At 38.9% G+C, this 15,002-nt stretch overlaps 1 protein-coding gene across 4 annotated transcripts in view; it reads left to right on the top strand.

The window, feature by feature from the left end:
• The window catches only part of LOC124777373 (nucleoside diphosphate-linked moiety X motif 6), a 110,612-nt gene that overhangs the window by 74,363 nt on the left and 21,247 nt on the right, over window positions 1–15,002 (top strand). For all 4 annotated transcript variants that reach the window (XM_047252758.1, XM_047252761.1, XM_047252757.1 and 1 more), the window contains one exon: window positions 12,774–12,976. In XM_047252758.1, coding sequence (XP_047108714.1) covers window positions 12,774–12,976 — 203 coding nt within the window. The remainder of the gene's footprint in view (window positions 1–12,773; window positions 12,977–15,002) is intronic.

Genomic DNA, 15,002 nt, shown 5'->3' with positions numbered 1-15,002 from the left:
CAAGCAGTCGTTCTTCCCACGCACAATTCGTGAATGGAACAGGGAAGGGGGGATCAGATAGTGGTACAATAAGTACCCTCCGCCACACACCGTAAGGTGGCTCGCGGAGTATAGATGTAGATGTAGATCCTCAAGGAAAAGTATTGTAAAGCCAAGAAAATGTTTAAGGCAGACCTTTCAAATTTCAGGAAAAAGGTGCACGGTGATACAGTCATTAAATCTGACAATGTGAGTAAAGCATCTTGGAAGCTCATCAATCAATACCGGAAAGCACCATCAAATATGAATACAAGAGAAATAAGCATATTGCATGAGGGAAAATTAATAGAAGATCTGAGACATTTTTAATAAATATTTCATCACTTTATGTAGCATTCCAACTCAACCTGTTGACCACAACAGCAAGATAAACATTTGCTCACCCCAATGTACAAACTTTGAATTCAGAACTGTGAGTGAGCATGAAATTAGTTGAATAATCTGCACATTAAAGACCAAGCACTCAGCTGCATGGGATAAGCAATGTTTGCTCTCATGTACAGGTTGGAAACCCTAGGGACAGTTAAAAACTATTCAATGAAATCTGAATATTATCTGAAGCAGAAAAGGGTACTTATGCTTTTTCAGCCCTCCTGTGGCTTGATACACGGGAGTGGAACATTAACAAGTGCATGAGTAAATTGGCAGAGGGTTCCTCTCTCTAAGACTACCCCCCCCCCCCCCCCCCCTGTTCACCAACACCCCAGTGCTGCCTACACAACTTTGCTGAGCATGTTACAAATGTACATGTCAGAAAGTATCACACCAGTTCGGTCTACCATGTGCTCTAGCAACTGAAGGTAGGCAAACTGCACTCTAGGGGTGTCGAAATGGTTGCCTATTCCTTAGGTGCTAGAGTGCCCACCAGGCTGCCGAATGTGGCATTGGTGAGCTTGTCCTTGCTCAGGCAGGGAAAATTGCGTATAGCACATGGTAAGGTGGAGGACTGGGTTGGGAGGGGGAGGATGGTACATAGAACAGAGGAAAGGTATGACTTGGGAGTGAAAAATTTGGATGTAGATTGTAATTTATGGAATCAAGTGGGAGACAGTGGGTAAATGGGGGATTGTTGTGGGACAGGGAGATGGGTAACTGCATCATACAGCACACTTCTGTAAACTTGATTTCACATATTTCATTTTATTCTGTTTAGATTGGACACATTTAAGCTGAATGTTTGTTGGAGCACTTAAAACATACTGGTGGAAATGTGCATCCCACAACAGGCTCATGAATTGCAAGGCCCCAGTTCTGACAAGTTGCATGACGACATCTTGGGTTGTCGGATGTTCTGCCAGACATCAGCATTGTACTTGCATGATATTTCGGTAACATAGCTCGCAACCTTCATCAGGTGTGACCTGAGACTGATCCTCGAGTGGACCTGGTCCAGTATGTCTGTGGCCTCCCCCCTCCACCAGCAGTTGAAGGTGTTCCCTCGGCAGTCCAAGCCTGATTGCTGTGATCTTCTGGAATGATGCCATTCTGTTCTTGGTTTGCTGCAGTACAGGGTGTTCCCTCTGCGGTCCATGCCCGTCAGCACCCACATCATTTGTTACCTCAGTTGCATCAGTTCTGAAACAGCCTACAGTTAACATTAGAGTTTCAGCATGAATACAGTAAGTAACTACTGTCACCAACATTTTCCCATGTTGTTGCACATGCCAATTTACAATCTCTGGCAAGCCATCGACTGCCAGAGAGCCAGTTCTGCAGACTTCATTGCTGACATTGTGCCATCCTTACTCCAAAAAGAAAACATCTCACTCGCAATATTTGGTTTACTCAGTCTCAGGGCATCTCTCATTGCTTCCCGATAATAAGGAAAATTTACAGGAAAGAACTGCATCAGAATGGAGACTAAAGCATCATGGGTAAAATTTTTCTTTGACGCTGAGGCCCTTGAGCTCTCCTCCTGTGATCTTGGACTCCTAACCAGGGTACAATGAGGAAGAGAAGAGAAACCTCATCACTAGGTAATGGACATACTCCAGTGGAATCTAAATGGCTTCAGAAATTGTGTTTAAGAAATAAACCTCCTAAGACAGGATAGACCTGTTTTCAAGTATGGACCTGTCACCTACATAGAAAGAGTGTTCGTCACAGACTCACATTACTATTCACCTGTCAGCCGAATTGCCAAACCACAACTTTAAATTATTTGAGGAATATGCAGTGCAAACATGCACGCTCTGCTCCAAATGTCAGTCTTAAAATACTGTCCCTCTTACAACACCCTATGCTGCATATACTTTCATAACAATCGTTCATTATAACAAAATCAGTTATGTTTCCTAACAGTGGATCATACATCTTTAGTACAGCATTTTTCACTAATGTAATAAAAAAATTTAATCAAAAATTGTCTGTCTAGAGCACACTTTATTTCTTCAGATGGATGATGCACTTTGATAAACTGCCATCATCAGATCAGTCACAAAACAAAACAAGGGTTATCCTTTATTTCACATATCACTAAAAATAAGATGTGCTCGCTAACTCATGAAAGAGAAATACAATATACAGATATGAAAGATACATACCAAAAACTTAGAGAATCAAGAGATCATATTACATCAAATTGTTCATGATCATACCATGCATAAACACATGCTGGTGGTAATAAAGCTACAGGTGAAAAAGTATATTGTACATTGGGCGCAAGGTGGCACAAAAAAAAAAAAATAATTTTAATGTGTTTCATGCTGAGTTCTATGTGATTCAGTAGCTTTGGATGTGATAAAATGTGACCAGGGGTTGACAGTGCTTTTTTGCAGTGGCAATCCAAATGAAATTGAGCCTGCAGAAAATAGCTCTGGTAAAAATGGTGATACAGTTAAATCATTGGAAATCAAATTCACTGATTACTTCCTCACCCATGGCAACAGACATGGCAACAACTAATAAACTAGCAAATACAGATGCATTATATTTACTTTAACAAACACTCAGTACACCACAGACAGACATTAGTCTCAAGAATAGAACCCCTAAGGAGATTTTAAAAATTATCAAATCACTAGAATATGTAATTCTACTGTCTATGATGCTGTTTGTAGCAGAATATTGATATCTGACCTGAAAGGACTAACTGTACGCTATGTTTGCAATCATTTAATGACTCAAGGCATATTTCCTGAAGACTTGGTTATGTTGTAGCTACATCCATCCATGAAACAGTAGTTAAGCAAACTATCCGTAATTACTGATGCTTCTCACTCCTTCATTCCTTTTAAAATTTTTGGAGTAATTTGCCTGTGGCAGAATGTAGAATCATTTATCTGAGCAGAATGTGATAACCATCAGAAACACAAGGCTTCACAAATGAAGTCATAACAGCGCTAAACAACAAAAATTATCTGAGTGGTGTACTTTGTGATTTCACAAAAGCCTTTGATTTTGTGTGTCAAAAAACTCTAATAGGCAGACTAAGGTGTTATGGCATTATTGACACCATGTTTGTTTGGATGAAGTCTCACTTTCGTAACAAAGTGGGTGTCACATTGACAAACTGTGTCACAGGCATGAAACTACCATCAGAATGAGGGAACACAACATGTATGGTTCCACAAGGTTTGATACTGGACCCACTCTTTATTTTTAATGTACATAAATGATTGTCCAATGATTTTAAAGCAGGGTCAGTCACAGTGTGCAGAGCTTCTTGAGAGCACACTGTGCTGCGTGCATGCTGTCCGGGGCTTAGCCTGTCTCAGCACTATGCAGTACATCTCGGGTTGGTTGCGTCTGTCTCAGCTTTGCGTGATCCTTCTCAGAACTCCTTGCTGTGGTGCAACAGTTCATTTAGCATTGTGATGCAGCACTGTTTCTTCCCATATTTGGTGCTGCATTTTTTGTCATGTCTATTATGCAATTGCATATTCGCCAGACACAACAGATTTGCTATGGAATGCATTGCGACACCATGGACAAAGAATTTAAAGATTTAATTTGTGAAGATAGAATGAACAAGTTGGCAGACCTAAAAACAAGCAGTACAGTACAGTAAGCCACTCTCAATGTGCATACCCCATGCAAATCATTGTGTTTGTATTTGTACATGTATGCTTGTAGAATGCCATTGTATTTATAGCAAATTCCATTATTTCTTGTTTTTAGTCAGTAACAGGTTGTTGCAGCCCGTCTTTGAAAATAAGCTACAAAAAAGTGCTCAGAATTGCCACATCAGATAAATCTTTCAGCAGTGGTGAGTAGATTATTGAGGCAGCAGAACTTGTGATACCATTGAAGGTACAGAAGTTTTGCAAAATCAGTCTTTCATGACAATCACTCACACACTACATAGTTGTCATGGCAGCGGATGTTTACAGGCAGCTAATTGATGATGCCAGCAAGTTCCTTGCATTCTTGATTCCTTTGGACAAGTCAACTGACATATTGAACACAGCACAACTTGCGGCTTATGTTCATGCACATGTGCGAAGCTCGGGCTTATATGCGTGATCTCACTTGTCTGTCTGCACATTAAACCCACTGACACGCCATGCTGTCTGAGCAGAAAGATGCATTCCATTACATCATTGTTTCCTGACCTGTGGTTAGTGAACCTCCAGGGGTTTGCAAAATGTTGCAAGGTGTTCACCATACCTCTTTTTCCATAATGGTGGATTTTGAGGTTAGCGCTATTACTGTTTCCTAATTTTCTGTGGCATTGCCATAATAATAATAATAATAATTATTATTATTATTGTTATTATTAGTAGTTTAAAATTAAATTAACCCATAATTCCCCTTGTTAAATATGTGCAACATCAGAAATTTATCACATTATTTGAGCAATAAATTAATATTTACCATGAATACTAGATTTACAGTTATATATTAGGAATGCATTTGATATCCATAAAATGGAAATTTAGTCTGCAAGCTTCTCTGTGTTCCAAAAATATTGACCCCAGTACTGTGAACGCAATAAGGAACAGTTACACGACAGTCACACCTTCGATTTTCAACAGTAGCCTACTTCTTCTTTCATTGTGATACATACAGTAAGTTGTCAGTTGCACATCGGAATCATTTCCATTCACATTAAATTTGATAACTGGTTGAAAAGTGGAAGTTTGAAAGGGAAACAGGGTTTAAAAAAATTGCAAGTTGCTGTTGTGTCAACAGAACATTCAGCTTCTTGTGGTGGTGTGTGTCAATCCAACAAAAGTGAACTATGTATAAAGAAAAGAAAGTATGGTGGTACAATGGAAAATTCGGGTTGGAGTAATGATGATATTGTGAAAAGAATAGGTTTCTAATCACCATATAGGGGAGATGTTGAGTTGCAGACAGGCACAACAAAAAGACTAATAAACACATAAGGTTTTTACCAGAAGGCCTTCTTCTGAAATAAACAAAAACACACACACACACACACACACACACACACACACACACACACACACACACACACACAGATTCACACAAATGCAGCTCACACACATAATTGCATTACAACAGCAATATTGTGTGCACTTCCCTTCCATACTCCCTCTCCCGTCCCCACCCAACTGTCTTCTGAGTGGATTGATGAAGCATGCCACAATATCCTCTCTTGTCCCAACCTTTTCATCTCATACGGAGTAGCATTTGCACCGTATATTCTCAATTATTTGTTGGATGAATTCCAATCTCTGTTTTCCCCTGTGGTTTTTACCCTCTAAAGCTCCCAGTAGTACCATGGAGGTTACCCCCCAGAGCTTAATTCATGGCTTACAATCTTGTACCTTCTGCTTGTCAACATTTTTCATATATTTTTTTGTTTGTCAGTTCTGTGGAGAACCTCCTCATTCCTTATCTTATATTATCAGTCCACTTAATTTTCAAAACCTTCTATAGCAACACATGTGAAACGCTTCAGTTCTCTTCTTTTCTGGTTCTCCCACAGTCCATAGTTGACTACCACACAGTACTGTCCTCCAAACATATATTCTCAGAAATTTATTCCTCATATTAAGGGCAATGTTTGATATTATCAGACTTCTGTTGCTTAGGAATGCTCTATTCGCCTGTGCTAGTCTGCTTTTTATGTTCTTGAGTCAGAAGGCAGTTAACAAAAAAAGGTGATGGACACAACCTTGCCTTAAGAAATAAATTAGCTATAGAGGACTGGGATCTGGTTTACCAGACTGAAGGATCTGAAAACAAATGGGCCAAATTCTATGATACTGTGCTAAGACACTTTGACAGATGCTGCCCTGTTAAGAAAATACAAAGAGTGTTCACCCATAACCAAAGTGCAAAAACCAACAGACTGATACTTCCAGCAAATATGATTAAACTCAGGCAAAACATCCAGGACCTGGATGTGTTACACAAGTCAACAAACCTGCAGGTTTTTAAGGCCAAGTACAACGAAGCCAAGAAAATCTTTAAGAAAGAGCTTTCAAATCTAAGAAAACAGATATACAGCAGTGAAATAGCTCAATCAGACAATATAACCAAGACCTCATGGAGAATTGTAAATCAATTTCGCAAAGCCACACCGAAGCCAGAAACTGAAATTTTAATTATAAGACATGAAGGAAACACAATTAAAGATCCTAATAAAGTCTGCAATGTTTTCAGTAAATACTTTATATCTGCAGCTGTTAGTCCAATTAATAACACAGTTGTGAGTAGTGAGGTAAAGCTCTGCCCCTTTGAAGAGCCGCCTTTTGATTTCAAACAAGTAAGTGAAAAAGAAATAGGCAGGATAATAAATAACCTAAAGAATAAGTTCTCATCTGAATGGGATGGTTTGAGTAGTATCATGATTAAAAAATGTAATAAGGAATTAGTTAAAATAATCACCCACATGGTAAACTGCAGTATCAGAGAACATGCATTTCCAAATGTATTGAAATGGAGCACAGTTAAACCAGTGCATAAAAAAGGATCCAAGGAAGAGGTTTCAAATTTCAGGCCCATATCATTAATACCTGTCTTCAGCAAAGTATTTGAAGTTGTGCTGCTGACACAACTTAGTGACTATTTCTTGAAAAATAAGTTCCTAACAGAGACACAACACGGATCCCGAAAAGATCATAGTACTATCACAGCAATTACGGAATTTCTTCACAAAATGTATGGTGCCCTTGATCAAGGAATGCAAACAGCTGGCATATTTCTAGACCTTACTAAAGCCTTTGACTCGGTAAACCATGAGTTACTTTTAAGTAAACTTGAGTCATACAATGTAAATGCTGCATCCATGCAATTGCTGGCTACATATTTATTTAACCGCAAGCGGTGTACAAAGCTGACTTACAAAATCAATAATCAGATCATTAATTTCCAGTCCAAATATGAGACAGTCACACAAGGTGTACCCCAGGGCTCAATTTTGGGCCCTTTCCTTTTCCTAGTGTACATAAATGATATAGAGCAACCTTTCAACTCCCAATTGGTAACCTATGCAGACGATACCTCACTGTTATTTCTTGGTAAACAAAATGATGAGTTAACGTTGGTAGCCACTGAGGGACTGCAGCAAATAACTACTTATTTCCAAGATCAAGGTTTGAAAGTTAATATCAGTAAATCTCAGTTATTGCCATTTAAACTTACAAACTCACACCAAACCTCTATCAGTAACATAGGTGGAATTGAAGTAGTGGACACAGAAGATGGGTAAACCATATCAAATTTTTATGCAATAAAATCAGCAGTTCATTACATCTAATCAGCCAGTTATCAAAAGTAGTTCCACATCAGACATTAAAAACAATTTATTACGGAACCATTTTTCCACAGATTAATTATGGGATAGAGATATGGGGTTGTGCTGCCGACATACATATGAACAGAATATTAACCCTACAGAACAGAGCAATCAGAATTATCGATGGATTAGGGTATAGAGATTCATGCAGGGAAATCTTTGTTCCTCATAAATACCTCACAGTCTACTCTCTGTATCTTTACAAATTAATTATATTTTTTGTGACACATCAAAACAAAGAAACAAAGTGCTCTGATATGCATGCCTATAATACAAGAAATAAGACTGCTACTACAGACAAAGAACAAAATTAAAAACAACAGACCATAGTCCATGCATTAGTGGTCAAATATGGTACAACAGATTACCGAGCTCTATAAGGTGCCACAAAGGGTACTTATTCAAAGTGAAACTGAAACATTTCTTGATTGACAAGTGTTTATACTCTTCAAGTGAATATTAATATTAAACTAAAATAAATTATTAAGATGAGGTGACTTACCGAACGAAAGCGCTGGCAGGTCGATAGACACACAAACAAACACAAACATACACACAAAATTCAAGCTTTCGCAACAAACTGTTGCCTCATCAGGAAAGAGGGAAGGAGAGGGGAAGACGAAAGGAAGTGGGTTTTAAGGGAGAGGGTAAGGAGTCATTCCTATCCCGGGAGCGGAAAGACTTACCTTAGGGGGAAAAAAGGACGGGTATACACTCGCACACACACACACACACACACACATATCCATCCACACATATACAGACACAAGCAGATATATTTAAAGACAAAGAGTTTGGGCAGAGATGTCAGTCGAGGCAGAAGTGCAGAGGCAAAGATGTTGTTGAATGACAGGTGAGGTATGAGTGGCGGCAACTTGAAATTAGCGGAGATTGAGGCCTGGTGGATAACGGGAAGAGAGGATATATTGAAGAGCAAGTTCCCATCTCCGGAGTTCGGATAAGTTGGTGTTAGTGGGAAGTATCCAGATAACCCGGACGGTGTAACACTGTGCCAAGATGTGCTGGCCGTGCACCAAGGCATGTTTAGCCACAGGGTGATCCTCATTACCAACAAACACTGTCTGCCTGTGTCCATTCATGCGAATGGACAGTTTGTTGCTGGTCATTCCCACATAGAATGCGTCACAGTGTAGGCAGGTCAGTTGGTAGATCACGTGGGTGCTTTCACACGTAGCTCTGCCTTTGATCGTGTACACCTTCCGGGTTACAGGACTGGAGTAGGTGGTGGTGGGAGAGTGCATGGGACAGGTTTTACACTGGGGGGCGGTTACAAGGGTAGGAGCCAGAGGGTAGGGAAGGTGGTTTGGGGATTTCATAGGGATGAACTAAGAGGTTACGAAGGTTAGGTGGATGGCGGAAAGACACTCTTGGTGGAGTGGGGAGGATTTCATGAAGGATGGATCTCATTTCAGGGCAGGATTTGAGGAAGTCGTATCCCTGCTGGAGAGCCACATTCAGAATCTGATCCAGTCCCGGAAAGTATCCTGTCACAAGTGGGGCACTTTTGTGGTTCTTCTGTGGGAGGTTCTGGGTTTGAGAGGATGAGGAAGTGGCTCTGGTTATTTGCTTCTGTACCAGGTTGGGAAGGTAGTTGCGGGATGCGAAAGCTGTTGTCAGGTTGTTGGTGTAATGCTTCAGGGATTCCGGACTGGAGCAGATTCGTTTGCCACGAAGACCTAGGCTGTAGGGAAGGGACCGTTTGATGTGGAATGGGTGGCAGCTGTCATAATGGAGGTACTGTTGCTTGTTGGTGGGTTTGATGTGAACGGACGTGTGAAGCTGGCCATTGGACAGGTGGAGGTCAACATCAAGGAAAGTGGCATGGGATTTGGAGTAGGACCAGGTGAATCTGATGGAACCAAAGGAGTTGAGGTTGGAGAGGAAATTCTGGAGTTCTTCTTCACTGTGAGTCCAGATCATGAAGATGTCATCAATAAATCTGTACCAAACTTTGGGTTGGCAGGCCTGGGTAACCAAGAAGGCTTCCTCTAAGCGACCCATGAATAGGTTGGCGTACGAAGGGGCCATCCTGGTACCCATGGCTGTTCCCTTTAATTGTTGGTATGTCTGACCTTCAAAAGCTCTTCAATATATCCTCTCTTCCCGTTATCCACCAGGCCTCAATCTCCGCAAATTTCAAGTTCCCGCCACTCATACCTCACCTGTCATTCAACAACATCTTTGCCTCTGCACTTCTGCCTCGACTGACATCTCTGCCCAAACTCTTTGTCTTTAAATATGTCTGCTTGTGTCTGTATATGTGTGGATGGATATGTGTGTGTGTGTGTGCGAGTGTATACCCGTCCTTTTTTCCCCCTAAGGTAAGTCTTTCCGCTCCCGGGATAGGAATGACTCCTTACCCTCTCCCTTAAAACCCACTTCCTTTCGTCTTCCCCTCTCCTTCCCTCTTTCCTGATGAGGCAACAGTTTGTTGCGAAAGCTTGAATTTTGTGTGTATGTTTGTGGTTGTTTGTGTGTCTGTCGACCTGCCAGCACTTTCATTTGGTAAGTCAAATCATCTTTGTTTTTTTTATATATATATATATATATATATATGCCAGCGCTTTTGTTTGGTAAGTTTCATCATCTTTCTCTTTAGATATATTTTTCCCACGTGGAATGTTTCCCTGTATTATATATATATATATATATATATATTGTACTAAACTTGTAAAAAATGATATGACATTTGCAAAAGACACCAGTTGGTGTCTCCATGCAAAAGAAATACAATAAATAAATAAATGTTGCTGTTGTTATGCTGTTGTAAACCCAATTTTTAAAATTTTTATAAGTCTGCTCTCTTGCACCAACAGTTGGTAACAGTATAATATTGCTCTTCACGAAGTATTGTACAGACATTCAGATTTTCAAATATTAATGCAGCATAATACAAATATAAAACGAAGCTGCTTACAAGCAGTTCAGTGTTCATTGCATGACTGCACTACCACCTAAAGCAGTGTATCAACTGTTTCTGCCTTTCTCCACTCAGACAGCATGGTGTGGTAGTGGGGATAATGTTCAGTCAGATGAGAGATCTGCATGCATGTGAGTACTGTGCACATTTGCAAAGTTCTTGGCGTTCCCTGCTTTAAATACTCATTAAAAAATTCTATGTTTGATAAGATCCAAACAGGCCTACAACTGGATCACAGGCAATAGTTGAAGTCTAATTTCACAAAGACTTATATTATGTGAGTTCAAGTAAGCAAAAATGACTTGCTCTTACCAGACGTATACAACAGTCCTACACTAAATGTAAGATTCCATGTGATCTAGCTAGATGACAAGTTAAAGTGGAGTCAATACATACATAAAATTATCCAGAAGCTCAATTCAACATGATTTGCCCTTAGCCATAGCTCTCATTGTTTTGATCTAAATGCAAAAGTGTTGGATAATTCTGTGCATTTTCAGTCCATGTTGTCTAATGGCATTATTTCCAGGGCAGTGCCCCTCAAATAATTAATAAATAAATAAAGTATTAATTCAGCATTAATTAATAGTAAGAGTATTGTGTGAAGTTGATAGCTGCACCTCTTGGAGTGACCCTTTAAAGGATTTTGGAATTTTTTACTCTCACACTGTAATATATTTGCTTGTTAATGGCTTTTGTGCTCTACACAATCTACAACACACAAAAATAATTTTCATGTAGGCTTTGCAACCTCATCTAGGTTTCAGAGTGGAGTTATGTGCTCTGGGTGAAAGGTGTTCAACAAGCATCTATCTAACACAGAGCAAGAAATAGAGAATCCATACCAATTAAAAAGAAAATGAAAAACATCATTTTTCTACAAATTTTTGATAATCTAGATTGAAGAATTGAAAAGCTCAATTAGCTACATGGCAAATAGCAGTGTTCATCATAAAGCTGAATAACAAGCAGAAATGCATTGTAAATATGTCTGTATTTACAGGTTAAGTTACTATTTTCCTTGAAAATACCATTGAAATCAAGTGAATATTAAGCTCCCAATCATAGGAGATAAACAGCAACTTTTTAATGAAACTGAGAAAGCAGCACTTTTCTTTTTAATTTACTGTGTTAAATTTAACTAGGTTAAGCACTAATCAGTATACTGATAGTTTATCGTTAATATTGAGCACAAACTAAGTTTCTGTGGTTTGGTTATCTCTTTTTTCTAATGTATACTTTGACTCATTCCACATCCTTAAAGGTTCGTCTTCTTTATGGGATCTGCTGAACATGAGGAACTAATTCAAAATGGTTGAAATGGCTCTGAGCACTATGGGACTTAACTTCTAAGGCCACCAGTCCCCTAGAACTTAGAACTACTTAAACCTAACTAACCTAAGGACATCACACACATCCATGCCCGAGGCAGGATTCGAACCTGCAACCGTAGCGGTCGCGCGGTTCCAGACTATAGTGCCTAGAACCGCTCGGCCAACCCGGCCGGCAGGAACTAATTAATTAATTAATAGAAGACATGGGTTTTTTTACTATTGGTTTGTACTTTGTACTTTAGAATTTGTCTGTCCCTTTCAGTTAATTTCTGATATCTATGATGTTGATCCACTGAGACTGATATCAGCATTTTAAAACTTAGTTTTCTGTGCACAATCACTGGTTTTCTATCAGCTAACATGTCAGTGCAGATTTTTATGTATACTGATCTGATAAGAAACATTGCATCTGTGATGGCACTGTAGTTCAATAAAGAGGAAGTAGGAGAATTTCCAGAGAAGCATCTAGGCAACAGTTTAAACATATAGATAACAATAAAAGAAGAAAGAACATGTCTGTTTCAGTGTCTATATTTAACTTGGTGAACAAGATAAAGGAAAAGGGTAATTAAGAATTAATACTAAATAATAAATTACTTCACTTCCAACTATATATCACAAGCATCACCACTACCTTTGTGCTTTAGTATTTGGTATATGATTGTACTAGCTATGTAAACTGAAAATAAGTACGTTTGTGGTGGTTTGTATCATGATTTCTAAAGAATTTACTTATTTTATTTTACAGGTGAAGATATTCCAGATGCTGCAATAAGAGAAGTCCTGGAAGAAACTAATGTCCAAACAGAATTCAGATATCTTATTTGTTTCCGACATACTCATGGTGCTAATTTTGCCTGCTCAGATATTTATTTTATTGTCTGCCTGACTCCTACTTCTGAATCAATAACAAAATGTGACCGTGAGATTGCAGATTGTCGGTGGATGAAGGTATGAACATTCAATAAAAAAATTCCTGCATAAAGATATCAGTAGTGTGGTGATTAAACTACAAAAGAATATCATTTCTTTCATTTTAATATTCTAGCTCTATTTCAGTTCTCATCTTTTTCTGGGTTAGTTAGCAATACTGCTTCATGCACAGAGTATATTACATTACAATATTATGAAAAGGATAGTTGCTGTTCACCATATAGTGGAGATGGTGATTTGCAGATAGGCACACATTATGTCTGTGCAAGTTGTGTTTGTGTTTTTTGTCTAATTCTGATGAAGGCTTGTTGGGCCGAAAGCTTTGTTTGACAATCCTTTTGTTGTGCCTGTCTGCAACTCAGCATCTCCACTGTATGGTAAGTAGCAAGTATCCTTTTCATAATATTGTCATTATTCCATCCTGGATTTCCATTGTTTGTATATATTAAATTAGTGTACAAATCTGATGCTATTCAATCTATGGTCAACAAATTGTCAAATTCGACAAATCTCAATACCATATAGGCTGAAATAAGTCACTTACAGATACCAGTGACACAGTCAGAGAAAAAACATTAATCGCTCACTTAATTTTGACCTTCATTGTCATAGCTAACAATTTTTTTGGTTAGAAAGATGGGAAATACCATGTCTCTGTTGCACTTTTCCCTCCATTAATTAGAGTTACATATTCTTTTAAAGCTTTTTACAGCATTTTTGCATCCATAACAATTATTGTTAGTGTTTAGGAGTGTTGCATATTTCATGGAGTACTTTTGTGAGAAGTAGCTGAAAACATGATGTGATAATACCCTTCTTCGTCTATTTAACTGGTTAAAATCATCTGCACACATGCTTCTATTTTATGTACCTTTCATGCATATACTGCTGCATTCAAATGACTGCTCTGAATTTGCCGTTAGGATTACAGTTCAACTTAACTGGTAGGAGGAAGTAAGGAGCATTTCCCTCAGCATTATACCATGCTCAGAACTGTAGTGTGGAGTTGAAGCCAACATGCAGGTTTAGAACTGGTTTAATACAAATTCATTGCCATGACTGAAAATGTAAGATTGAAACAACAAACTATAAATAAGGTCTGGTAACCATGGAGCACACCTCCTGACATTCAGCTGTAGATGAACATTTATCTGTCCTCATGTTAAACCCGATGGGTAGTCATAAAGTTTTTAAGTATCACCTAAAAAAAGAAAAAAAAATCTGTGACCATGAAACCTGCTGATGGTGTATTCATGTTTCAGTGTGACACATTTTTCCAGTCATAGATGACTTGGCAAAGATCTTGGCTATAGCAGTCTTCATTCTGTCTCTTCAGGAAACATTCTAGCTCGAAGATCACCTTGTCACTATTGTGAAAATGCCTGCCACACTGTGGTTCCTTCATCCAAGGAAAGAAGAAGAAGAAGTCACTGAGTACCACATCAGGAGAATATAGGTGGTGAGACAAAATTTGATAGCTAAAGGAAGCGGCATATGTGATTGTGCCCTATGCAGAAAGATCTGGGGCATTCTCATGGAGCAAAAACATCCTCTTGATTAGCTTCCCATGACACTTTGCCTCTATAACCATGTGATACCACATAAGGAGATGTGATTAGTGTGCTCTGCTGACGGTTTGCCCCTTACAAGCATAATCTGTTAGCGCAATGCAATGTTATGTAAGGGATATTCTGCTGAGTAGTAGCTTCTCTAACCAGTGTCCCACATGATCAAACAAATTGTGACTTTATCTGATGTTACTCGTACCTTAGGTAATTGGGGTATGCACAGCTCTGTTTAAGAATAATAGCTTGATAATGTCACAGGGTCAAGCCGCACACGTCTGCTCTCATGCTCGACAGTCAACTCACCACAAATAATAACCTTAGCAGTGATCCTGCAGTCAAAAGTCAATGCACTGGCTGGAATTGCAAGTTAATAAAATAAACAGAAATATTAAACAAAAGATATATGAATAATTAATAAAAATGGATCTGTTCTAACATCTATATTGATGTAGATGACATCAGAGAATTGTGTTGAA

This window comes from Schistocerca piceifrons, chromosome 2 (assembly GCF_021461385.2).
Source record: "Schistocerca piceifrons isolate TAMUIC-IGC-003096 chromosome 2, iqSchPice1.1, whole genome shotgun sequence".
In the NCBI taxonomy this organism is placed as follows: Eukaryota; Metazoa; Arthropoda; class Insecta; order Orthoptera; family Acrididae; genus Schistocerca; species Schistocerca piceifrons.
This window is presented reverse-complemented; position numbering and strand designations above follow the sequence as displayed.